General features: G+C 39.2%; 1 protein-coding gene across 1 annotated transcript; it reads right to left on the bottom strand.

The window, feature by feature from the left end:
• On the bottom strand, positions 1-24,672 carry RAB38 (RAB38, member RAS oncogene family). Its single transcript, XM_030043224.2, has 3 exons — positions 24,290-24,672; positions 16,084-16,364; positions 1-4,874 (listed from the first exon to the last, which is right to left on the bottom strand). The coding sequence occupies exons 1-3, from the start codon at positions 24,492-24,494 to the stop codon at positions 4,722-4,724; spliced, it is 639 nt and encodes a 212-aa protein (XP_029899084.1). The 5' UTR covers positions 24,495-24,672; the 3' UTR covers positions 1-4,721.
• Between the last annotated feature and the right edge of the window lie 2,047 nt (positions 24,673-26,719).

Raw genomic sequence — 26,719 nt, 5'->3', positions numbered from 1 at the left:
ATGTAGGCCATTTATTACCCAGCCACACTTCCAAGAATTGAGCATGTGGTCAATAATGAGCCCCCAAACTGATGATGCATCTATTTGTGAGCCAAAAATTCTGCCTGTAAAATCAGACTTTGAACTGAGGTTCTTTGAAGAGCTGGAGCCATAAAAGCTGCTTCTGGAATTGCATATCAAATAGGATGATGGAGGGAGAAAAGGTGGAAAGTTTCTGTCTCAGATATGTAACCCTTTAATTAATGTCAAACACTAACCTGGATGGTTTAAAAGAAAGGTTGTACAGAAAGTAAACAGTCTAAATGAAACTATCTATCTATCTATATATATGTATCAGAGATTGGCTACGTATGAGGAAAGCAGAATTAGCTTGTGGCTACTTGTATGTGCTTACTTTGGTTAATGAATTAATTTTACAAAACACTCACATTCCATGCTTCGTCAGAAATATCATCTTTTATTACAATATAACCTGCCGTCACATGCATAAATATTGATGCAGTAAAATATATTTTCATTGATTGTTTCCTGGCAATTGACATAAAATTGCATCTCCCACATGTATTTACCAATTTCACTTCATCCAGCTAGACAAGCTGTTTTAAGAAGCAAAAGAAAACTGCTATTTAAACATGCACCTTCACCCTCCCTCCCTCCCTCCTCCTTTTATATGGTCAGGTAGGTTAAAATAGAAGCCCCCCCAAAAAGTCTGAACAGAAAATATCAATGTACAACAATTCCGGCTGCGTACACAAGGTACTGTTGGGAACAGCTATTCCTGAATAGAAAAGTTCAATGAAAATATATGATCTAAAAAAATGGTGCATAAGAAGAACAAAGCCTGATTTTCAGAGTCCAAATGGCTTTCTGTTGAAAGCCTAACTTGGTCAAATAAAATATGATTTTTCTGGAATAACAGAGTAATATTTACCTTTCACTCCATGCATTTTCCTATCAGTAATGTGTGTATGCTTCCCAAGGTAGTTAGGTTCATGAGATTTTTTTTGTATGGAGCTTCAAAGGCAGAAAATGAGAGCCATCCTGTCATCACTGGTGGTGTGGCTGAGTTGCTAAATGAAGCCTTGGCGTGGAGATGCTCAACCACCATTTTTCATGAGTGTTTCGAGCTGATCCCTCATGCCCAGCACTTCACCTGCACATCAGTTTGTGGTTCTGGTGCTGGGACACCCAGAGGGGCATTTATGGAGAACTAGAATGAAAATTGATTTTAAATCTACTTTGCAATATCTTTGCCTACTTGGAAGGCAATAAAGACTCATGTCTTTTATTACTTATTGCAAATAGAGGGGAAAATGTTTCATTTTGAAATGGCTATGCAATTAAGATGCCTGGTCCCTAATGACCAGCAAAGAGGACATAGCACAGAATGTATCAATAAAAAACAAGGAAATCCAACCTGTTAGGGACTGACACAGTATAATTAAATTTAACATTTGTTCCTGAAAGGGTATTGGCACAAACTGAGCTCATTAATTCTAAATTGAAGCTTTTATTCTGGCCTGCCTATGACAACCCCTTCTAAAAAGGTTCTGTTTGCTAGATACCCAGGTGGCATTCACACATTTATTGTGTTATAGAAAGAGACTTGACAGATTCTTATCACTTCAGTACAAATAAAAATGAACATTTGGAATTATGTAACCTCCTAAGGAGGCCTGATTCTTCATGATACTTTTCTAATTCTTATGATGTAAATATGTATGACTTTAGAACATTTCTCTAGAAATTGGCCAAAATCTGTCCACCATCTACCAGAGGTGGAAAATCTGCCCAAGAACAGTGACTGCAGTGAAACCTGGCACAACAGAAAAAAGGGGAACAGATGATGAGTTCATAGTTTAAAGCAGGTTTATACAATACAGTGAAGGAAAAAAAAGAAAAAATCTATATGTACTTTAAGTGTTTTATTTATGTGGGTTTTTTTAATTACTGTTATACCAGGTCTTTAGCCATAGCTCTCAAACATTTGTGAAAGTTACCATTATGCTTAATGAATATTGGCGAGAAGCCACCAAAGACAAGCGACCTGAAGATAACTAAAACACATGACCAACTGCTATGTTTGTTGCAAGTTGAGCACAAAATAATTTTTGGAAGAAATGACAACTTCTTCTGCTTCACCAGAGGCATCCAGGTTTGTAAGTAAAGCATGGGGTTCAACTCATGAAAACTTAGCCCTTTAGAAGCCCTCTGAATATCTAGGTGCTTGTGTTCCCCAGTGTTGGCTCAAGGTATGAATTGTTACCCTTAATAAGGCATCCATATGACTTGAATTAAACAATGCTTTAAATTTGAAATAGCTGACCTGGCACTAGTTCTGAATTGAAGCTTTGTTGCTGAGATTATTAAACTAGTACCATGACATCTGTGCAGCCACAGTTTCCGTTTGCAACCCATCTGCACCTATTTATTAGATTAAATAATCCCACACAGTCACACTTTGCTTTATAACATTGACTAGGTTAACTGAGGTGGAATAATTGAAGCTAATTGTTGCAGCACAGACAAGCCCTGGATAGATTTAGAACATTAAGGCATTACAGCACCATGTATTTATGCTAGAGGGCACTCATATATCATTCTGAGCAGTAATAGAGCTTGGCATTTGTATAACATATATCTTCAAAGCATGGTGTCAACTGTAACTTTCAAGGAGTGCTGTGAGGTAGGTGTGTACATCAATCCCTATTTTACAGATGAGGAAACTGAGGCAGAAAGGTTAAGGTATTTGACTCAGATCACAGCAGGAGTTAAAGGATGTTTAACACAGGTGTTAAGGATAACACTGCAATCAAGACAACTTGAAAATTGCTCTCCTGGAAAAAAGCCAGCTCATGATAAATACGGATCCTTACATCTATGTGTGTGTGCGGATTAATTCTGGAAATGGATTTTTATTTTTAAAACCACAGACCTTGCTTTCTTATTCTAAAACTCTGTGACAAAAATACATCAGTTTAAGGCTTTAGGAAGAGCACATAAATAGCTATGTCTCTGTCCCCGGCTCTTCTCTGCAGTGCCTATATAGTAACAGATCATTCAGTCATAGAATCATTTAGGTTGGAAAAGACCTTTAAGGTCATTGAGTTCACCTGTAAACTTAACACTGCCAAGTAACAGAATGAACTTTAGAGGCACATGAACCGCATAGGTCCCACAGGATAAGGTCAGCTTGAGGATTTTTTTTTTTTCTCCATTTTTCCTAACCAAAACCTATTTACTAGCCTTTGAGAGTTTCACTCCTTCATTTCCAGCTACGTATTCAGTGAAGTATTGAAGTGATGTCTGCAAACACAAGACGTCATGAGATTCTGCCTCCTCCCCTCCACGGTGTTACACATCTCTAAGGAAAGAAACCCATCTCAGAAGACAGCTCCTGCCACTGAGAGTTCACAGCTTAGGAAGGAAAAGGCTGAGCAGGAACAGAAAATGCAAGTGATTTGTCTACGGCAGTAGACAGGCAAAGTTTGTCTTGCAGGGGCTTGCAGCCAGATGTCAAGACTTCTTGTCTAGACACACTTGTCTGAATGAGTCCACCAACCTGTATATTTTGTCAGACTCTGAAAATCAACCATTTCATTTCCACAGTACAGCTCAACAAATTCTACACATATTCCAGGAGTGCTTCTGAGCACTGTTCCATTTTGCTTCCTGTGATCATTCATACAATTGTGGTTTCTAGAAGAGTGTTCTCAGAAAGCAAATACCCTGCTATTCAATACAGAGGCATTCCTGAAAAGTTCAGCTGTTACATTACAGTGTGGAAAGTGAATTTTCCCATGAGAATCAACGTAGTGGAGGGATGCATGGAGGGACTTAGAGAATATACACAGTTTAAACACACAGGGACATCTGTGGCATGAAGGATGGAAAGGCAGGAACAAAATCAATGACTGCTTTTCAGAGGACATGCTGGCTTTATAGAATAGATAACCTTTCTGAAAACTGTCAGCTGCTTCACCTGTGAGACTGTACCCCCGATTCCCTGTTTAGTCACCCCTCACCCTTGACTTTTTCCATTTTGCTGCATCTGAAGACAATGTTAACTATGAGAATTTAACTCTTCAGAAAGAGGGAGCCAATACTACATCAGGGTTCAGTCTCGGAAGCTGAGATCTGGACAACTGATATGAAACGTTGCTTCAGGTTCAGTCCTGCCACTTCATCCAAGAGACTGAACTTGCAGTGAGATTTCACTGTGAGCATTCCTGTTGTCTCTTTCTGAACAGCTATATTTTCATTGTCACCATCATCTTCCTCATATGAAACAAGAGCATTCAAGTTTGAGGGGTGACAAAGCTGTGTAATGATGATGGTTGCCTGGTCAAGGTACTGAGAAGACAGGCTGGAGGACCAATGGACAAGTAGGGTATTGCTGCAGTCACATCACAAATACAAGCTTTTAGAAACCACATTGCAAAGAAATAAGCTTTTATATCACTGGTGTTGCTACCCAACTGGGAAAACACAGCCATCACCATAAGTCTTATTTGACCAGTAGCCAAAGACAGTTTTGAATAGTTGCTATCGATGAACAGCTCATAATAAATTTTAGCTGTCAAAAAATTATGGAAATATTTAAGTATATTTCTGAGAAAATGGCAATCTGCTTATGGACAATCTGGGCAGGCTGGATATGTTGGATAAAGTATAAATTGTGAATCATAGTTGTTCAGCTCTTGTAATAGTCTGGAAGTCTCTTAGGATTTAAAGCAAGCTGAACAACTGACAATCTTGGAGGAATTCAAGTGTGGTTTTATAATATCTGGTTCGATAGACTGAACTGGATCACTCTCACTAGCAATTATGTGTTTCACCAAGCATCTGGAAGCTTCATTGATGTTTATATTTTCCTGCAAGTGAAAGAGAAAGAGAGGTTGATTAGTCAATATTAATTACACCATGCTGCATATTTCCTGTGCATAATTAAACTTTTCTCTAGGCAACATCAAACATTACTTTCCTTAATAAACAGCTTTCAAAAATTGACTGTATTAAATAATCCTTACTGTAGTTTTTAAGTTAGTTAGGTTTTATGTATATTATGATTCATATCTCTTTTTAATTATACACAGAGCTCACTTTAAATTACCCCAAACTCTTGGTGATTTGATTGCTTCAATAAACTAAACAAATGCCAGAGGGATGTTAAAGACAGATGCCTGAAGGAAAGCTCCAGAGTCCATATTTGACTGCTTGAATGACGGTTACTGTGATTTTCAAATTATTAATTACCTATCAGCAATTACAGCCATCAATAGCACTTATTTTTTCAAGGCTTTTCCATGGTTTCCAGAAGATTTCTGTATACAATGCTCACATTGTATGACAACTGTGATGAACCAGATTCACTGAACAAATGATACAATCTCAAATTATTCACAAAACAGTAAAAAAAGTTCTGTATCTTTCTGAGTCCTCATTTTTTGTTGAGGCTGACTTATCTCCAATGGACTGCTTCAGAAGAGATATATCACCATTGGTTTCATTTGTAAGACAGAAATTCTCACCCTAGGGGCTTAGAACGAAACGCAAAGCATGTCTTTTTCGACATGTGCCTTACTTCAACAGCACATTTAACTTGCAGCAACCCTTACTCTGTTTGTAGAATAAGCAAAGCTGAAACAACCTGATCAGTGAGACACAGCTCAGCACAGCATACAAAATAAGCAGTAATACTGAGTAAGGATTTGTTTTTAATGATAGCCACCGATATGTTTGGACTGAAAAGTCAGGCTTTCTGGCACAAAAGACACTCTTCTACTCTAACTATTGGCATTGATTACTTATTTTATATGATGGGAGATAGAAACCTCACTGCAGCTTCAATCTTCTGGGAAATCATATCACACACCCACATACATACATATAGAAATCCATACAAATATATATGTATATATTTATGTATATGCACATATTCCTCTTGTTCCATAAAGATTATGTTTTTATTTTCAATCTAAGATTTCCCAGGTTTCCAAGCTGAATCTGGATGGAGCCTGTTGTGCTGAGACCATAAACAGCCATGCACACAATGCCGTGAAATCTACCTTCAGCAAATGCACAACATCAATTCAGCATCATTAATAAAATAACCTGTAAAATTCTAACATGCGAAACTTTTTTTCTTGCATGTGCATGTTCAAAAAAAGTCAGATGAGATGTTTAAGTATGAAGTTCAGCTATAAAAGAAAGAAACCAGAGTATACATGTGTATGTTTCAGTAGACATGGTACAATTATATGAAGATCAAATGCTAAAATAATGGATTCTGTGAGGCTGATTTCTAGTCCCCTTGAAATTAACAGCAGAACTCCACAAACTCCATTGACCATCCCCTTGCACCACAGTAAAGAGCTGAAATCTGGGGATCTAACTGAAAATGTTAATTAGTACCAAGATTTCACAGGTTTCTTCAAGTACACAAGTGAACTTAAATATTTGATCTTTGGCCTGTAAAGAATATCAGTTGGTTGTAAAAACCCAAATCTTTAGACAAGTCATTTACATACTAACCCCTAGAAAGTAATACAGAGCTGGGAATCAGCTCCGTACTGAGATGTTAAAATGTTACTGTATCACATGGTGCTCTATGACCAGACAAGCAAATTCCTCAAGCATGTACCAAAAGTCTTTTTCAGAACACTGTGAAATTTTATTAGAAAAAATAGACAATGAAAAATATCTCTCAGTACTGCTTAGAAAGCTGAAGACAAAACAGGATTGTTAAATGCACAAAAACACAGAAGTAAAAATCTTTTGCTTTGTGTTTTCTTTTATTAATGGACTGAGAAGCATTTCATTTACGCATGTGCTGCTTCTCTCTTGGGATGGCAGCATGCATTTTTTCAATAATGCCTTAGGGACTATCTGAGATTGTGCCCAAATTGATTAATTCAGATGTATTAACAGAAACCCTCTTTGTCAGAGGCTTAAGATCAGCATTTTATAAGAGTGGGAAAGGGGGAAGAACAAAAGCATAAAATGGGTATAGGTGGACATCCCTCATCCCCACTGGTGATGGATGGAAGTCCACGTGCCAGACCCGAACCTAAAAATTCAGAAGGAAAAACCAATGCTGCTTTACTTCAGCCAGAACTCAAACCAAAGTGAAATTGGATTAATAAACCTCTTTTTAAACCTTTATAGCTTTTGGGGGGAAGAAAGCCAAATTTGAACATGCAAGTATTGTTTTGACATGAAAAGTCAAAACATTTACTTTTGGGAATATGAAAATTAAAAGCTTCTCTTTTTCTGCATTGCTCTTTCTCCTTTTTAATGAAAGTATTTACCAAATTTGACCCATATTCCTTATCACATTGTTAATTGCATTTTAGATTGAGTTTGCTGTTTCCCTGGTAGGTGTCTGCCCGGATCCCCTGAATATCTGTGAAGTGGGATTAGATACAGACAGAGATCATCCCCAGCTCTGGCCATTCCACCTGAAAAGGCTTCTGCTTTCAGGCCATGCCCACCTTCCCCTCTGCCAGAGCACCATCCCTTCAGATGCGCCTGCTGAAGTTTACGTGACTGTGCTTTTGCTTCTTCAAGCAAAATGTGCCAGTTTGCGAGGATTCACTATTTAAAGCATTTGCACCCACGCGATCAAAATTTAGCCTTTTGTTCTGTACGGAGGAAAGGAATAACAAGTCCTGTCCGTAGCGTGTGTTGGATCGGAGAGGCAGTTTCTCGTCCTGAACATCTATATGAACTGTCTAAGCTGTGTGGATGAAAATTTCTGCCAGGGTACAAGGGGAGCAAGAGAGGAAGGGTGACCCCAGCAGACAGCACAACTGTTTCTGAGCTTGTGTCTAGCTCCAGCCTTCTCCCATGGTTCAGGTGACAACCGGTACGTGGTACGGATGAGAAGTGACATGCTAAGTCACTCGCTGCAAGGAGCCTGTGCTCATGTCAATAAAGCAACTCCTGCTGTCCCAGCGCTATGCCTTGACCACTTGCTTTCTGATGTTACTATCGCCTTTTGTTACAACCCTAATCCTCTGGTGTCGACTCCCGCGTCCTAGGTCTGTGGAACAGACATTGCTGTATTCTGGTCTGTCTAATGAAATATTGATTTCTGCACCTCTCCTTCTACAGTGTGTTTTGCAAAAGAAAAATCAATATTCTGCTAGGCAGCAGAGCAGCTGCAGACAGTAGAAGGTGATCTGCTATCCAAACACAGACACCCAGAGACCTGGTAATTTTAGAGAACAGGACGTGTTGAAAGGCAATCTAGGGAAGGACAGAGAAAAAGGAGCAGGTGAAAATCCACCCAACAAATCACAGTATAAGATCGGACAGAGAGGAATAATCACAGACAACCTACTAATTGTACTGAAACATGGAAACAGCTCCAATTATGCCTAAATATAAAATCAATTATGTTTCAAAAAAGAAAGAAAATATAGGTGAGATGACTGAGTGAAACGATGTCTTTCAGTGGGTCTCTATGTTGAAATGCCTTAACTGTCATCTCCCTTATGGCTTTTGTTCTACACAGAACACCACAGGAATTGCAATGATTGCTGCAGTTCACACTTTTTTCTTTCTTGTTTCATTTTGTTGCCTTGCCTTGAAGGAAGGGAAGAGGCCTCTCGAAGCTCGCCTCTTCTCCTCCTATCCTCTCCTCTCTTCTATCTCTCCTCTCCTCTCCTCTCCTCTCCTCTCCTCTCCTCTCCTCTCCTCTCCCCTCATCTCCCTTCTTCCTTTTTCTGTTTTTACTAACTTCTTTTCATATTCTGAGCATATTCTTTAGGTCATACTGAGGGGCCTACTTGGTGGAGCCACTTCTGAACATCAAGATGTTCAGGGGTTATCTAGCTCTTAACATGGTACTAGATGCACCTGTAGTGCTGTATCTTGTCTTCCAGCCTCCTCTGAGGTCACTTTTACTTTCATGGTTCTTCACATACGGGGTAAGGTCTGTCTACCTATATTACTTTTAAGGCTGCTATTACTCAGCGCTGCTGCTTTGATGTGTTTATCTACACAGCATCTTTCTGTGATAGGGAAGTGCTGCTATGGCCATTTATCAAATGGAGAAAAAGCAGAGCCCCAAACCGAGGAAACTGCATGAAACCTGGTCCAGCACATGGTGGCTAGTTGGAAAGTGGGAGATGGCATAGTTGAAGTCTTCTCATAAGGTAGGAACGCAACACCTTTCTTTCCCCAAGGCTCATGGGATACTTTTTACTGCAAAAAGGATCTTACCCGTATTACGGTGCCCTTGTTGCCATCAGTCCTCTCTTCCTGCTTTTGCTCTACTTCTCATATGGACATCTGGATTTAGCATGCTAGCTTTTATGAAACTCTTTCCTGGGCATCTCCCCTTGCCCTGTCCCCTGAGGTGCTTAACCCATTTCTGTGACTTTCGTGCCTCAGTAAGTCCCAGCACCTGAAAGACACTATCACAGTCAGTGATGCAAGAACTAAGCTGTGAATCCAGCCCTAAACGACTTACCCTGCATCAACCTGCCAATACCTGCCAGAGCAAGGACCTGAACCCATCTCCTGAGATGATGTCTGACTACTTGAGTCAGTCTTTCTCTTGACCCCATCAAGAAGGAATGCAAAAGTGAAAATCACCACATGCTACTCTTTATTCTATTACCAAACAAAGCAAGGCAAAGAAAATAACTCTGAGCAAACTCTGAAAGCCAGAAAGGAACACTGGAAGACACAAATGAAATTACAGTTTGCTTTGTAGATCGATCTCCTTCAAATGTATCTTTTCAAAGGGCAGTTTTATGGAAAAGATAGCAACTCAGGGCAGGGAAGGAGAGTTGCATGATTTAAAACCTTTGAACCTATTGCTATGGGAAATAATGTCGTATTCTCGTAATGCAACGATCAACTGAAGGGAAAATAAATACTTTGTTGAATGTGTCTCAAAGCAGTACACAAGCTCAGCAAGCTTCTTTGCATTCTGGATTGCCTTCCCCCTTAACTGTCATCTCTAATGCAGATGCAGAACATTAACATTTAGAGCATTCCATTTTAATATATGAAATAAATCCCCTCAGACTAGACTGGCTCTTAGCTCTTTACAGAAGAAAAAAGGCCTTTGCTAGTTTTATGGGCCTGTCTCACTTCCAGATGAAACTTTTCTTTCTTTGCCATGCAGGTATCTTAGCTTTGTCTGTCTGGTTTCTAGTGTAAAACTGCTCCCTTTCTACATTTGAGTAGTTTCTTTCTCCGACTGAATATGATGCTTCTGAGTCTTATGTTGAAAGTCAGGGTGAAGAACAACGTGTATGCAGGCATGGCTACCTAACATGGGCACGTGCGGAGGTCTAAGGCAGCACCGCTTAGAGACATGACCTTAGACGCTACTACTGGAGTTGAACGAAATCGACTTCTCTTGCGTAAACATTTACAAATTCTGAAATGTTCAGGTATTAGATGGGAACCGAGTGAGAAACACGTAGCTTCCACATTTTATTTCTATAATGCACTAAAATCCAGGAGCAGGGAAATGAATTTCAAGATGTTTTAACCTGCGCTCCCCCGGAGCAAGCAATTTGAGGGAATGGCTCCACACACTCCCTTAGCAGAGCTCCCTTGGAAACTGCTGGCAGCAGAGCCTTATTAAGGTGTTGTGCCGTATTTCTGTGGTTGTGTTTCTAGAAAAACACAACCATACAAGTTAAAAGCCAACCGGATGCATGAACATGAAATTCATGGATGTGAACTGCTGTGACTGCAACCCTGAGAACAAGATAATTTCTGTGATTGTATTATTATAGCTGGTTGAATATTCTGCAACAAAATTGTTTGACTAAATGACCTTCCAACCTCAACAATTTTGTGATTCTGTGAATTTCCAGCTTTGGCCAGCACTAACTAACGTATTTCATAGAAATGATCCAGAGAGCTATAGGACAGCTCTAGTACCTGTAGGATAGTCTGAATCAACTCCTTTTCTTTTAGCTACGGGAAACAAACTCTGCAGAGGATTCTGCACAGAGTGACTGTATATCTGACCTGAAAGCTTCTGCCTTAGGTGTCAGCTTCATTTCTTGGTTTATGGCAGAAGCTGAAATATCTTCTAGGGCTCTGTGCAGTGAGATCGGTTAGACTTTTTTTTTTTGAGTGAATTAAAAAGACAATGTAGGAAGCCATACATCCCTAACTGGGTCTCGCAGTCTTAAATGGATTGCTTTGGTTTCAGTTACCAGATCAGCAGATTAGCTGTAGCGTGTCAGCCTAATTCAAATACATGTCCAAACCTCATTTGTCTATATGGAAATGGAAAGCACATATCCTGCTCCTCTGCAAGTCTACCGTATAGCTTGGTTTCTTCAACTTCCATAATAATTGTCCAGTCAGAAGAACTGAAGAATTTGTGATTTAAACAAGGGCTAGTAGAGCTTGGTTTGTTCACAGAGCTCACTGGTCAGATGAGCAGATTTGCTGTCCTTGATTTGTGGCAGAGGCTGGATCAGAGGAGAGACTGACTTTTTGGAGGTCACGCCGTAGATCAGTGGCAAAGAGGACTCCTGATTCCTAGTCCGGCATTTGGGCACTATGACATACTGTGGACTGCCTGTCAGACAAAAGCTGGAGAAAGAATATGTTATTATCCACGTTTCCAAGAGGACAAAAGATTTTTCTGGTCCAAACAGCCGAGAGACTCAGTGCTCATTCAGTCTCCAGGCCATGATGCTCAGCAGACAAGGAGCGGTGTGCTTCACCTACTTCAGTAAGGATCTGAAAAGCACAGCTACCAGCCCTTCTGGGCAATTTGGACAAAATGTGAATGTTTTTTTACCTAATTCTGTATTGCTGACAGCAGAATTACAGTGGGGAAAAGAGGAACTCATGCATAATCACAGCACAGCTATGGTCAGTTGTAAGGTATTTCAAGTTATTTCTGAAGTAGGTATTTTCAAGCACATTTAGTTTTGCCTGGCTGTCTGTTTTGATGCACAAGTTCCGTTTTCATTATAAAGTGATAATAAGCCTGAAATTGCTGCTTTTCTAATCCAGGTCAAAAGCTCACCTCTTTGAACTAGGAATGGTGCTGAAAACAGTTTAAAGGCTTGGAAATGCGAGTGGAGCTCTCAGCTACTCTGGCCACATGCTGGATAATTAAATGTGTGACAGGAAGGAGAATTTTCCTTCCTTTAAAAAAATGCATCTTTCACAATAGTTGTGGTCATGAAATTTATTAAAGAATTTATTATTAAAGGTTATTTTGTGACTATCTGGGGATGTGCTTTCAGACTGCAATCAATATGAGCAAACTAAATATTCATATATAAAAGAGACCAGGCTTTCCACCAGATATATGGCGATATGTATAACTTGTGACTATACTACATTGTGCTGTTGCCCAACAAGGCCCTTCTTAAATGGCAAACTATCAGAACAAATTCTTCTGTCTTTGTAGGGAGTGGAAAATTGGAACAGGCTGAGTATTTCCTTTAGAGTAATGCAAGAATCAAAACTAATACATGAGAATGCATTAGGTGGCTCAAATGTTTTATACTGAAGTTAACTTAAGAAAAAAAGCACCAGGGAAAAATAGAGTGATGTTTTTTGGTGTAATCTGCCAGTGCTACGGACAAAAAATTCAAACCATTGACAGCTTGAAATATGGTAGGTACATATACAGCATGCTACTTTCTGCAAGGCAACCAGAACTAAGATGTATTTTTATAAGAAATCACCTTTGTTTTCCAAAATGCATAAATCAGATTCAGTTTGCTCTGAAGGCTATAACGTTTCCAAGCACGTCTCCAGAAAACCTCTGGAGATCTAATTATTCCAGGATACCACAAAAAAAAGTTATTACTTATTTGAACTGCTAAAACTGCTAGCTGCAATATGATGACTTCTCTGTCAGTGTTATTCTGCTCAGAAAAGAGTTTCTATTCTCTATAGCAAACATAGCTAGGTTTTTATTTTCCCCAGACCTGAGTTCAATTATTTAATATGCCCTAGGCTGAAAGTATACCAAGTACATGTAACATTCAGTATTTTAAAATAGCAGTAATCACAACTTTTGTTTAGAAAATATGTGTAGGTTTTAGTTCAGAACTTAGACCAAGTGGGGAAATTATTCTGATCTGACTTAGCCTAAATGTTGTGATTCTACCGTCTTTAGTGGAATTACTCTTCTTTGCATCATTTTAGTCAGGAGCCTCCAGTTCTGGGTGGAAATCAGGTGTGTGGATTGCAGAGTAACAGATCCTTGCCTTCAGTCTATAGCAGCAGAGAACAATCTGATAACAGTCATGTGTCCCAGAGTCATGTGTCCTCAAATCTCATTGCTCCCTTCACAGTGGCTTTTGAAGATAAGTCTTGTCGTAGCTGGATTTCTTTCTGTTTCTGCAGGATTACACTGGTAACCTGAGGACTACTTGGGTTTCTGACTTAAATAAAGTAAGAAGAATCTAGATATTTCCTTTGTTTAAAATAAATCAAAATCTTAATTCTATGTGGCTTAGAAAAACTTGGAAAACTTTTCATCTGTTGTGACTTTTTAAAAGTTTACATGTCTTTTATACTTCCATAATTATGCCTAAGACGGGCTCCATCATCACAGTAAAACCTCTCTGTGGCCTTTAAAATTGTTTGTACATTCATTCTCTGTCATGACCTGCAATGGCCCTTGGCACAATAAATGTGTTTGTTCTTTTTAAGAGGTGGACAGATGCTTGCTGGGGACTGATGTGTGGAATTCATGGTACAGATTCCTTTCTCATAGGCCAAAGAGCAGTCATCAGCTGCATGACTTTTATAATCCAAACCTAAAATAATGAAACTGTGGTCCTGTATCCTTTAAACAATGGCCCATCCTGTTCCCTCTCATTCTCTTTGAAAGTCTTTCAGATGCAGACATTTTAAAACAATTTGTTACTCATTTCTCTCCACATGATTTTTTGTGGTGGTTTTGCCTTCAGGCCTCAGTTTTCAGTGAATTGGTTCTTGTCTCCAGGAAATGCAGACTCATGTACATAGCAGAAATGAAGAAAAGTAATTCTGAAGAAAACAGCCATACACAGTGTTACACATCACTGGTGAACTGGATCCCAAATACTCACAACCAGGTATTTCATGTTACTTGTGGCCTGAAAGACAGTTACACACCTAATAGAATATTGGAAAGAGCCAGAATATGTAATCCTTATACAAATAATAATAGTTTGTCCTGTAATAATCCCCTAACTCTCCACATGTTCTACTGACAGCTGCCATTCCAAATGCTTCACTCTCTGAGTTCTGGTTTTTTGTTTGTTTTTTTTTTTTCCTGGAGTAGTTACCTTTCTGCCATAATTATCATGAAGAAGCTGATGTAAGAGATCTTGGCCTCTTTCTTAAACCAGAACTGGACACTGTCCATAGTAAAATCGAGGTTATCCTAGAAAGGAACACTGGATTCTGGTGGCCTCACCCAGCACAAATCAGCAGAGAACCACAGACCTGAATTCAAACCAGGTCCTGCATATGCAGGAATAGGAAGTACCCTGTTTGTACAGCAAGGTAAGTTACACACTGACCTAGACCAAAATGTCTCCCTAAAAATGGCATTTTGAAGAAACAGTGACTAGTTTTGAGACTCATTCAGTAGGAAAGCAAAGACACTGACCACAAAGACACAGAATCACAGAATCTTAGAATGGTTTGGGTTGGAAGGGACCTTTAAAGGTCATCTAGTCCAATCCCCCTGCAATTAGTCCAAACCCCCTGCAATGAGCAGGGACATCTTCAACCAGATCAGGTTGCTCAAAGCCCTGTTCAACCCGGGCAACATGTGCCAGTGTTTCACCGCCCTCATTGTAAAAAGCGTCTTCCTTGTATCTAGTCTGAATCTACCCTCTTTTAGTTTAAAAACACTACCTCTTGTCCTATCGCAACAGGCCCTACTGAAAAGTCTGTCCCCATCTTTCTTATAAGCCCCCCTTAAGTATTGAAAGGCTGCAATCTCAGCCCAGAGTTCATGCAATGCTTGAGGCAGTCTAGGACATGCTGCTAGTCACCTGCTGTTACTTCTGCTGATTACAAGTGAGACTTCTAAATATTAGTGCTTAAAGAAGGAGTCAGGACCAGAAAAGTAAAATACAAGTATACAATTATACACTCCAAAGGTTCTTAAGTAACTTTCATAAAGTGTTTAAAAGAAATTAAACAATTGAATGTAGTATTTTGGCTTTCAGTCTACTAAGAATCTAGGTCAAACCAGAGCCAAACTGTTTACATTTAAAACATCCAAATGTTTCCCAGAGCTTTTAATGATGACACCAGCTTTCATAATCGGAGAATACAATAAACACAATATCCATTGAACTGTTGTGTTCAAATGAATATTTTACATGCCAGCACTCCAAATCTTGCATGCACTGAGATTATCTGAGAAATCTCAAATTGATATACAGGACCACTGTACCTTGGACCTTTATACTCTGAAAGTCCCAGTGCCCCTTCTGATTTTTATCTCCATTTTCTTATAGGCACCCAGGAAATCTGTACTAAGGCAAGGAATTGAACCTCAGAGCAGCTGATTTGGCAGTTTGACCACTGATCTTTCCTTTCTCCCCAGATATGTGATTTTTTTGAAAAAGCTTTTGAGAATGAGAGCTTACAACTGTAAACATCGTGCAAGCGCTACAATAGACTGACTTTTTTTCTGGAATCTAACACAATAAAGCTATTGTCTCAAATCAGCATTTCCCAGGCAAAGTGGTTATATAAATATTTATAGATAATATTCACTGTTAAGAATTACGAAAAGTATCCTCATATCATTCATAAGAGGTGGCTTTTTTGCCTCGGCAAAGGTCATCTTCTTCCCCAGGCTATTACACAGTAAGTTGTTGACCACTTACATCCTTTACTGCTGGCCTATCGTATTAGAGCAGCTGCATTTCAGAACGTTGCATATAATTTGCTTTGCAATAAAAGGCCTATAAGAAATAGAAATTTATTAATTTACAAATTCACCTTTAATTAATTCCACCAAGAGAGGAGCTTTGCAAGGTACGCATTTCGACCAAATGAACTATTCTAGGAACCAGTTTCTCTGTACTTGAAGAAACATTTAAAAATAAATGAAAACATTACCTTGGCTGATGTTTCAAACCAGCCCACGAATCCATTCTCTTTGCAGAACTGATCCATCTTGATGCCGTTGTTCATAAGAACATCTATTCCCTGGTCGCATTTGTTTGCTAAGAGGACTGTCGGCACAGGTTTACCATTTGGAAGAACCAACTTAGAGTCCAAATCCTCTTTCCATTTTGTCACTGCTTCAAATGTTGCAGGTCTTGTAACATCAAAGACAATAAATGCCCCCATGGCCTCTCTGTAATATACTCTGGTCATGTTTCCAAATCTTTCCTGACCTGTGATGAAGAAAGTAGGAGGAGAAAAAAAACACCACCTTGTAAAAATCACTGCTTCCAATCTAGGTCAATATTTCACATAGCAGGTTTTCTAAGAGAACATTACTGAAGGTAGAACTTCATTTTGTAAGTCACTGGAAAGCTACCCTTTGTCTAAATAATGTAAGTACCATGCCAGACTCATTTGTATGAAAATGCAAGAGAGTATAGCATGAAAAAGGAGTTTTAAAGCAAACATCCAAGGGAATTTAATAATTCTATGACAAGCTTGAACTTCAGTGTACAGTCTTATTAAGCTGCCAGATTTCTAGGTCTGTGGACAGTACCAAGAGTCTTGGTGTGCGTTACAGAACTTTAAAAAGGAGTCAGAAAAAATCTAGGTACCAGATTGGAAGCTCCTTGATAATATGGTATTTTGTGGGAAACATGTTAACACAACTAATCTGCTCATGCATGAAGAGGATCCTGCATATTCTCATGCAAGTAATAATCAACAGTAACATAATTAAGCTCTGGAGCCACACCAGACATTAGAGTCATTATGAATACAGTTTTACTGGCAAACTAAAACACAGAGGTGAGAAAGGTGAATTTAAAGCCTTACAAACGTGGAAAGTGTTCCAAGAAATAGCACAGCAGTAGCGATATGAAGAGCTGTATTGCTCCAGTGAAAAGATCTGGGAGGAGACGTTTCACACTAGATCTGTTCAGAAGCTTTACGGTTTTATTTGCTGAATTCAGAGTGTTTTCTGGGAAGTTATTTACAGTATTTTTGTGAACTAGCAATATATTATTATATGCAAATATGGACATTTGTAAATATCTATCATTTTATATGATCAGCAGTGTAAAAATTAACACACTTGATGTCAGGATGTGGTATGTTGGTCAGCTGTGGGTTTGTTAATATATATGCTGTTTGCATGGGAACTTTGAAAAAATGTTTCCAAGAATGGAAATAAATTACACGGAATTTTTCTTGAAGTGAAAAAATAGAATTTCCATTCTATTGTCTACTATTCTATTTCTATTCCATGTCTACTGCTGAGGTGTGATCCAAAAAAAGAAGAATTATAAATTCCTGAAACATCTCATGACAACAGCAGTCTTTAAGCAAGACAATTATTGCATTTAACTGTATGTTTCATAGCTGAGAAAAGGTGCTATGAGAACAGACAACATTCAATGGAAACCTGTTTCTAACCTTATTTTTTCAACGTGCATAATTTTGAGCAGGTTAGGAAGACAAGAAGATTGACGGTCTGCCTCTGACCCTAGGAAGGTTACCTGTGGAGGTTTTATCTGATGGAAATTGTGCTGTCAAATGTAAGGCTGGGATGAGAACTGAAGAGTGCTGATCACTGGGCTTTTAGACCATGCAGTTTCATTTAATGGAAATAGCACTGAGTGCACTTACGGGGTCAGCACCATCTGTTTGTGATGTTTATCTTTGGTTTTATGCACTAGCTGTTGCAGCAAGGAGAAAGTCATTCACATGGTACAGAAACCAAAAGTGGATGTCTGTCTTCTCCAAATTCATGTTAGATTTTTTTTTTACCTTAAATAAACACCGTGTTCCATTGATAAAGCAAGATAGAAATATATCATTTCTAGGAAATATGAAGTCATATTGAAAATTTCTTATGGCTATCCTCTATTAAAATGTCTTATGATTCCTATCAGTGGGCTAATCAGATGAATGGCTAAGTCATGTGCTATTCAATAATCTCCTTGTTGAGTAATATTTTTTTCATCTGCAAGAAGGTGCCTTCAAACAAAAGTCAAGGTCTGATTAGAAACTCAGCAGTGAGGCAAGCAGCAACATATATAATTAGGTTTTGATGCACACTGTATTTCAGTGATACTTTATACTTCTCATGCAAAGTTCTTGAGATGCTTGCACTGTAGGTGAGACGTAGATGATGTAAGAACAGCTAAACTTGGGCCTTACACATGTTTATTGGGACACAGATCTCAAAGATAGGTGGGATGTTGTCATAGAAGATGAACTAAATTATTAATTTGCAGCATAAAATCATTCATCACAAACTCAAATCAAAGTTATTAGAGGAATTAAAGGCTCTTATGATGTGATTTTCTGGCTAGTAGTGGCTCACAAAGTTCTGACAAATGGTATGCCACTGATTCCTCCTCCTGCTTCCAGCTGCTTTTGCAGATACCTAGGTTTTTCACTGCACAGAAAAGCCACCATGTTTGTAAAAGCAGCTTTATGCAGGAGGACAAAGTTCACCAAGTATTTCCATCACCAATCACTTCAAAGAAAGAGAAAGAATGGAGCTGCTGGCTGAATAAAGTGCCTAAACCCTTTTTTGAAGTGGTCTTTTTCCCCATCAGTTGCAATTAATATATGAACATACTTGGCATAAAGACATTATGCAACTTTGAAAGGAAAAAGAGGTAGTTTGTAAACCACAGACTTTTAATTTTATGTCATTTGCATAATGGCTTTACTTTTATTTAATTTACATTGTGAAAAAAGTGATCTTTAGTGTTTGCATTGCGCTTGGAGAGCTAAATATTGTGTCTAAGGATCCAGAAGGACTCTTTTTTCCAAAGATTCTCCCTTACATGAACAAGTACCTATCTTAATAGATGAGATTCCTAAAACTTTTTCATTTAGCAGAATTACTCATAAAAATAGGCACTGTTTGATGTATTAAAGGTGTCAGAATCTGGCCTTAGGTTTTAAGCAACACAATGGCTTAGGCAGTAATTAGGCTAGAAAATAGATGAGCTATTAGGTATTCAGCGGTATCTTGCAGGCAGCCTTGACCATTAGAATCTGCTTTATTGCAAGAGGGACTGGGGAAGATGGGTTTTGCTCTTCATTGGAAAGGTCAGAAACCTGTGAAATGTTTGTTTGATCTAGCCCATGGTACTTTACTGCATCCCTTGCAAGGCCACTGGCATCTGGCATCAAACCCCACGAGTCTGATGGCCTTTGCCCATTGAGACAGTGCTTTACGTTGGGATTCATCAGCCCTAACTTAGGTTCCAAAAATCAACTAAGATTAGGGTCCCTTTGTAGTCAGAGACTGAGAAGAGATATCTAGAGGGCATCTGCTAAACAAGGATAGACATTTAAGAGTGGTCACATAAGCTTCATTATGGAGGTATTTAATCTCTACCCTCAAACCCCTGGAGAGCCCAGGGTGAGTAGTTTATACTCAGATGGTTCAGTACCAGATGTCTAATTGTTAAACCAGACGAATCCTACCCCATTTTGAAGTGAACCCAGTGAGAACAAGGTACCAAAGCAACAATATTTCCATTAAAGGGACGGACTCTCTGTCTGAATAGCACATGCCTGCACGTTTACCCTAATCTCAGTGGCACCTCTGCAGCAGGGAAAGGTATCATTTCATGGGCTTAAAGCCATCAACAGCTGAATTTTCATAGTTTATAAAAATGCACGCCACACAAATTTGCCAGCATGACTTGTACAGAAATCTAAAATTTTCACTAACCACTATCATCTCTGATAAAGTTATAAAAACTAATGATAAAGTGCTAAAACTCAGATAATTTCCACTGTCTCAACCACAGTATCTGAAATATAGTGCAAGACAAAAATTGATTAAAACTGCCTAATGCCCCACTTTACAATGGGTTTTACTTCTTGCCGCCATCCCCCATCCTAAGAGGCAAAAGCTTCTGAGAACCACCGTGCTTTACAGAGGGCTTTTAGCCAACACTGAAAAGCTGGAAAATGTGGAGAAGATTTAAACATTTTTTACCTTTCACTTTAAAATAACTATCAGAATTTTCACCCTTGAATTCAAGTCATTGCCTTTATGATTGAAACTTAAGCAAGCCTTGAGGTGGTATTCACCACCCCAGAATGTGGAAAAGCAGGCTGTCAGAAGGATCAGGCCCACGGACCCCACCACAAATCTATACTGAAATAAAACCACCACAGCCAGGGACTTATTTATGTTTGCAGAACAGTAATTTCAAGGTAACTTAGCCTAGAAATCACCATGACTATCTTATTTATGCATATGTACCGCAATGCTTAGCAGCCACTAAAAGCCTAAACCGCTGAGGATGTGTTGTGCCTGGCATAAGTGAACAGTCCGTTTACTCCTTCTGGAGCAAAACAGTCTTAAAAAATTCACAACTGCAGAGACATTTGCCTAGATCTGTGCAAAGAATGCTGTTTCCTAAAGTGAAAGTTGCAGGGAAAGGGAAAGAAACTGTTCTTTCACCCCTGGTATTGCGTGGATGTCTCCAATGCATTGGTCCAACTCTTTATGAGATGAGAACCCGCCTTGTAAAAGCAAACCAACGCAAGAAACCACCAGTTTTGGTGGCAATGAATACTCCAGCCCACACATACGCAGCAGGAGGGGTAACGGTGATGCTGACACGGCTGTGAAATAAGTGGCAGGGGAGGGCAAAGGCTCTGAGCTGCTGCTCTCTGCCCTCCGCAGCACTCGCAGAGCTGCTCCCTGCAGTAAATCTGCAGCTAAAGCTGGCCAGAGAAATCTCAGGGCTGCCTGGACACGAAACACAGACAGTAGCACTGGGAGCAGCCTTGCAGAGAAGTGAATAGCAAATGCACCCGGATCTGCTGTCTGCAATAGTTGGTTTCTTCAAAAGCGGTCCCAGCCTGCATCTGCAGGGCCACCCTCACCACAGCAGCCTTCTTCAAAATATGATCGAGAGTTTCTTTTAAAGCTTTCCTTCTAACAATCTGTCAATGAATCTAAAGGATACTGGTACAGAGGCAGCAGAAAAGATAAGGAAACAACAACAACAAAAATTTGACTGAGGAGCAAGATTTGAAGATGCATGACACAGCAGTAGAGGTGATGGCACACTTTAACAGGGTCATGAACACCAGAACTGAGAATTTGGGACATTCAATGAAATAAAGTGGAACTGTCGTGAGGAAATTAAAGACGAGGAGAATTTTACCATGTATATCTCCTCCCACACGCAACAGTGAAAATTCAGTCACTTGAAACTTAGGCACTTCACTGAATCAGACATAAATTCATAAATTTTAATGCCATTGTGTTGTTACAGATATCATAACATCATAAACCATGAAGTTTTGTCCAATTATTCCTAACACCCATAGCTTCAAGAATATATTATCTGTTAAAAAAACCCAAGTCTTAATGTAATATTATGTGATGCAGAAAATACCTTACCCCTGAATTAATTTTTCTAATGCTTAGTTATCCTTATTGTTCAGCATTTATCTCTCAACTAAATAAATGCAGTTTCAGCATTTAGCTATTAGATCTTACTATAGTTTTGTTTACCAAATTAAAGAATACAGAAAAATATGTTACAGAAATATAAACTACATTTAAATATGAAACAAGATGGCACCAGATGAACCAAATTTGCTTTTTCTTCTTATGTCTGTAAGGGTAAACAAGGGTAAACTCCTTGGTCCTACCACAGCTGGAGTATGTCACTCCTCCCATGAAGTCACCATGTATGTAAATACTACTAATAATGTGGATAATCTTGACACTAGTTTTACTCAAAACCTCTTTGAGAATATTATTTCTAGATTGTTAAATAATTTACTACCCACTGATCCACACAGCAAAGTGCAAGGAAGACGATACATAACACTTAGTATTAAGTTCACTGGCTGTATAATGGAGGGGGAGGAGAGGATGTAAGAGCTAAAATGATACCTGATATATACACGCACACACATATATATTCATATAGTGATGCATTTGCAGCATTTGCTTCAATTCAAGATGTCCTAAATGCTAAGCCAGCATCCTCCAGCTTGGTTAGAGACTGAAAATTTATTGCTTTACTCCCAAAGATAAACATGACCTAATAACAGAGATTCTGCCAAAAGAGAGGATGTTCTGAGACCAGAGATTTTATTTTCCTCCCTCTTATCCTCGCCTATTTCTGTTTTGCAAGTGGTGATATATGACCAGCCACAGTCAGGATAAAACACTTCCATTCCCTCCATATTTCCCATCTGTTTTACTTTGCTTTCATTTTTAAACAACTTTTTTTCTCACCAGCTAGATGCCTTATTCGTGATAACTTCTATGCCAGCGCCACGCTGATCTGAATTCAGCGTGTTGCTTACAGAACCTATTTTCTCTGTATCGCCATCAACAGCTAAAGCTCCTTACACAGAAGTCATCAAAACTAAGACAGCAACTCTTTTTATTACCGGCCACTGTCTTGACCTTCACAGAGATGCTTTGAATTGAGCAATTCATATGAAATTTAGTACTATGCTGTAATTCTCTCTGTCATGTGTGATAACTCAGAAAGCATGCTAGTCATTCAGTACTACAACTTGGTGTAATTGCTTCTGCAGCCTGACTGAAAGCTACATCATATGATCCGCCAGCACATGATTAGTAGAGTAATAAATCTCTGAAACAAGGCATGCAAATACATTCTTTAAGTCCCTGATGCATTCAGAATTTACTATTAAATACTTTTTCTTATGCAGCAAAGTTTTTGCTGGATGTGTATGTATTTCTGGATATAATTGGTCACTGGTGAGCGATAAAAGTAATGCTTTCCCCATTATTCCAACTTTTAATAAAGAAAACTGAGCATACATGTATTTAATACCATAAAACCACAAGACTCTACTGATGTGCAAAAAAGCCGAGGTTATGCATGTTGTGCATAAAGCAGTGTTGTTGCATAAGTTTTAGTACCTTGGTGCCAAATTCAGAGCTCAGACATGAGGCAGCTAAGTGTAGAAGAAAGGCACTCCCTCCACAGATAAGAATGTCAGGAATTTTCTCATTTCACTAGTTTTACTCGGTGCTGCTCCAGACTAGATCACTGAACCCGCAGCTCAGGCCACAGGCTGGCACAGTTGCCTAACACCTGATATAATTTTCACCTCTATTCCCTACTTAACAAATGTAACTTCTTAATTTAATTGAGTTTCAAAATGCCCTCCTTCTTGCCGTAAGCTATTGTGTTATAGCTGTACTTGGATTCCTACATACACTAAATAAAAAATGATTACTTACAGCATGCGAAATATGCCATCAAGATAAACTTTTATTTTGTGGACTGAATCAAAAATTATTAATTCCTAGCAAGGGGGGTGGCAAAAAAAGTTGTGGGTTTAATTGGAAGCCAAATATAAAAACTCCGTAGCACTGACAGCAACAATGTTGAGTCTGTATTTTTTAATTATGTAAGCATGCAAGGGTAGCTGGACTTCTTTATTCTTTTTCTTTTCACACAGAGTAAATTATCTTTTTTTTGCTTGATGTTGGAATAAGGACAAGTTGGAATAAGGACAAGTAAACATGAGTAAATACATTTTTAACAACCAGGATTATTGCCAAATAGAAACACTTCTCTTCAAAGCATGTCAGAAGTTGTTTACATTTCATTGGGCTGAAGAAGGGAGGTAGGAGAGAGAGGAAGGAAAGGAAGAAGGAAGGTATTTTGATAAAGTAACTAAGTGATGCCTTCTCCTTATTTTTTAAACTATAATAATAATTTTAACCATCTCATTGAATCCCTCATCTCTTCCGCCAAATTAAACACATGTAACAGGAAATTCTTGTTACTCTCCCTCCCATCACAGAGATCTGTTAGTCTAATGAGGCAAGCTGAACAGCAGCAGCTGCGGGGGAAGAATTGGGGCATTTGGAGAGAGGTGCCCGTGTCCCCGCATGTGTCTAAGGGCTTGGGAAAAAAGTCAGACAGGACAGGTTTCAGTCTGACACCCCTTGTTTGGGGGTCTGATGGCTTTAGGGAAACTCCAAAATTTCAATCTGCCCTTAAAGTTTTCTTTCCTCAATCTCCTCTCCCTCACCGCATAGGCACTGGTAGTTTCCAACTTAAAGATTAGTCCAAATGAACTTGGGTCTGTATTTTGTATTGTCTCTGGACGGGTTATGGGGCAAAGGGTTCTCCTCTGTACTCACCCGCAATATCCCAGAGCTGCAGCCGTACCACAGTCTCGGCATCCCAGCTCAGCACCTTCAAGGCAAAGTCCACCCCGATGGTGGCCCGGTAGTGGGGGGAGAAGTTCTGGTGGACATAACGTTTGATGATGCTGGTTTTGCCTACCCCCAGGTCCCCGATCACCAGCAGCTTGTAGAGGTGCTCCTTCTGGCTGTGCTTCTGCATCTTTCCTGTGGCTGCGGCTGCTCCCTGCGCACTGATTGCATGCTCTGCCCGAGGAATCCTGCCCGGCCGAGGGGGAGAGAGGGAGTGAGGAACCGGGGAGGGAAGGAGAGAAGGTAGGTGGAGGCTCTTTCCCTTTGTACGGAAGCAGGATCACCAGGTCCAGCAGGCAGCCCTGCTGGGAGATGAAGTAAGCAAGGGACTGGGCGAAGAAAGTCTCCCAGAAAGTTTTGTGTGTATGTGTGTAAAGGTCAGCACGAGGTGTGCCTGGGATTAGTCTGGCTGCTAAAGGCTTTGCAGGAAAATTCATGCAACAGTCCTGTCCCTGTTTCACTCCTCACTGGGAGGACAGTGTTTCTGTTGTGTGCTAGTTTTACATACTTTTTTTAATCACTGTCTTCTTGGTGTTAATTTATCACCCTATGCTTGTTTCCAGACACCTTTAAAATGCCACTCACTGCAAAAAAGCAGAAATCTCCTTTCAGAGGTTTCACGCCTCCATTAAAGTGCAAAAATTAAACCAGTGTGACTGTAACTTTGGATGTGATTTGGTTTTAATCAATGTAACTCAGTGTGAATGCCTTTATATCACTAGAACTGGCAGTTATAGCAATATAAAGCATCTTCACATGTGTCCACACTAGGAGGGCTGTATGAATTTAGTTATAGCAGATACATATTTTTAAATTTCATTAATATATTTGTGATTGTCTGTACCCATAAGCACGTTCACATCTACTGAATGCAGCACACAGCTTATGCTTTGTTTTTTCATCCAACTGGACTCTAAAATGCAAAAAATCCAGATTTATCCCATGACTCCGATAATCAGAAGTTATGAAAGCATAACAGCATTAGGGCATATGAATGCCAGTGTCTCAACGGTCCTCTGTTTTCCAAAATAACTGGTATCAAACTTGCAAACAATTGAACATATTTGAGTAAATCATTCCACTGACATGATTGACCCTATATTTTAAATGAAGAACACAGTGACAGTTTCAACTTGGCAGCTTAGCGGGAGAACCCTACCCATTGCCTAGAGATGTTTGATTCTTTTAATGGTTTTGATAGCAAACCCCCTAATTTTAATATTGTCTGAAACTCATCCATGAACGATTTTCACATTTATTGATCATCTTGATAAAAGGAAAACATATTTTACACTTTTTGAAATATTATTTGATGGAGTTCTTATCCAAATGTGCACTGAAATGGCATTAGAAATTTGTCATCTATCCAAAAAGCTGGATAGACAAAGAATTCAGAACACTTATGTTATGCAATCTTTTATAATCAGTGTCTAAACTCAAACTTTAAAGTTATATACACATGCAAAAAGTGGAAATAGATAATTTGAGGAGAAAAATGTCTTATTTTCCTTGAAACCTTTTATTTTAAATAAGATTACTTTTTTCAGTAAGTTAAATTATCTTTCCAAAACCAAGCTGTTATTTGTATCCTTCTGTTTGGAGAGAAAATTTTAAAGGGCTTAGCCTTGTTAGCTATAGACACCATAAATGACTACAATTTGAGAAGCAAATCAGCTCACTCCAATCAGTTACTATCTTTGTGTGATTCAAGCTTATTATCATTGCTACTGGTAGTGTGCGGTCTGTGAATCTTACCTTCACAGCACTGCCGTTTTCGGGGAGGATCCAATACCCAAGCACTTCTAAGCACTCACAGTTCCCCTCTAAAGTTGAAGTTTTCCCATATTAGAGGTTAAAAAAAGAACAGGCTGAGAGGGTTTAGCAATTGAGGAAATTACAAAATTGGTGTTTTGGATGAGGTTGAAATTATATCTGATCTTTTATCCTTCTTTGACGATGGCCAATGCTCATAGAACAGTGCATGGAAGATCACTGTGAGGCGACATTAGGTAGCTGGAGGTCTTAGGCTATTAGTAAGTGTGGTTAGAGATTGGCCTACACCCAGAAGCATGAGGCTTTACCTCTCTTCCAAAGTTTTTGTTAGCATTAGCTATAATAGCTCTGGGTAATCGCGTTACTTGTTTAAGTTTCCAATTCTTCTCTGAACCTGGCTAAACTCTTGGCCCCAGCAACACCCTGGTACAATGAGCTCCTCATGGGCTTAATCAAGGTCACCCCAGGATGGCGGTAGGGCTACAAGCGAGGTGTTCAGCGAGGTGTTCAGATGTGGGGTGAGCAGTAGGAGGCTTCATTGCATTTAGATGCACGATTTGCTGAGCTAAAGTGAAGCATGGA

Source organism: Aquila chrysaetos, chromosome 19 (genome assembly GCF_900496995.4).
Source record: "Aquila chrysaetos chrysaetos chromosome 19, bAquChr1.4, whole genome shotgun sequence".
In the NCBI taxonomy this organism is placed as follows: Eukaryota; Metazoa; Chordata; class Aves; order Accipitriformes; family Accipitridae; genus Aquila; species Aquila chrysaetos.
This window is presented reverse-complemented; position numbering and strand designations above follow the sequence as displayed.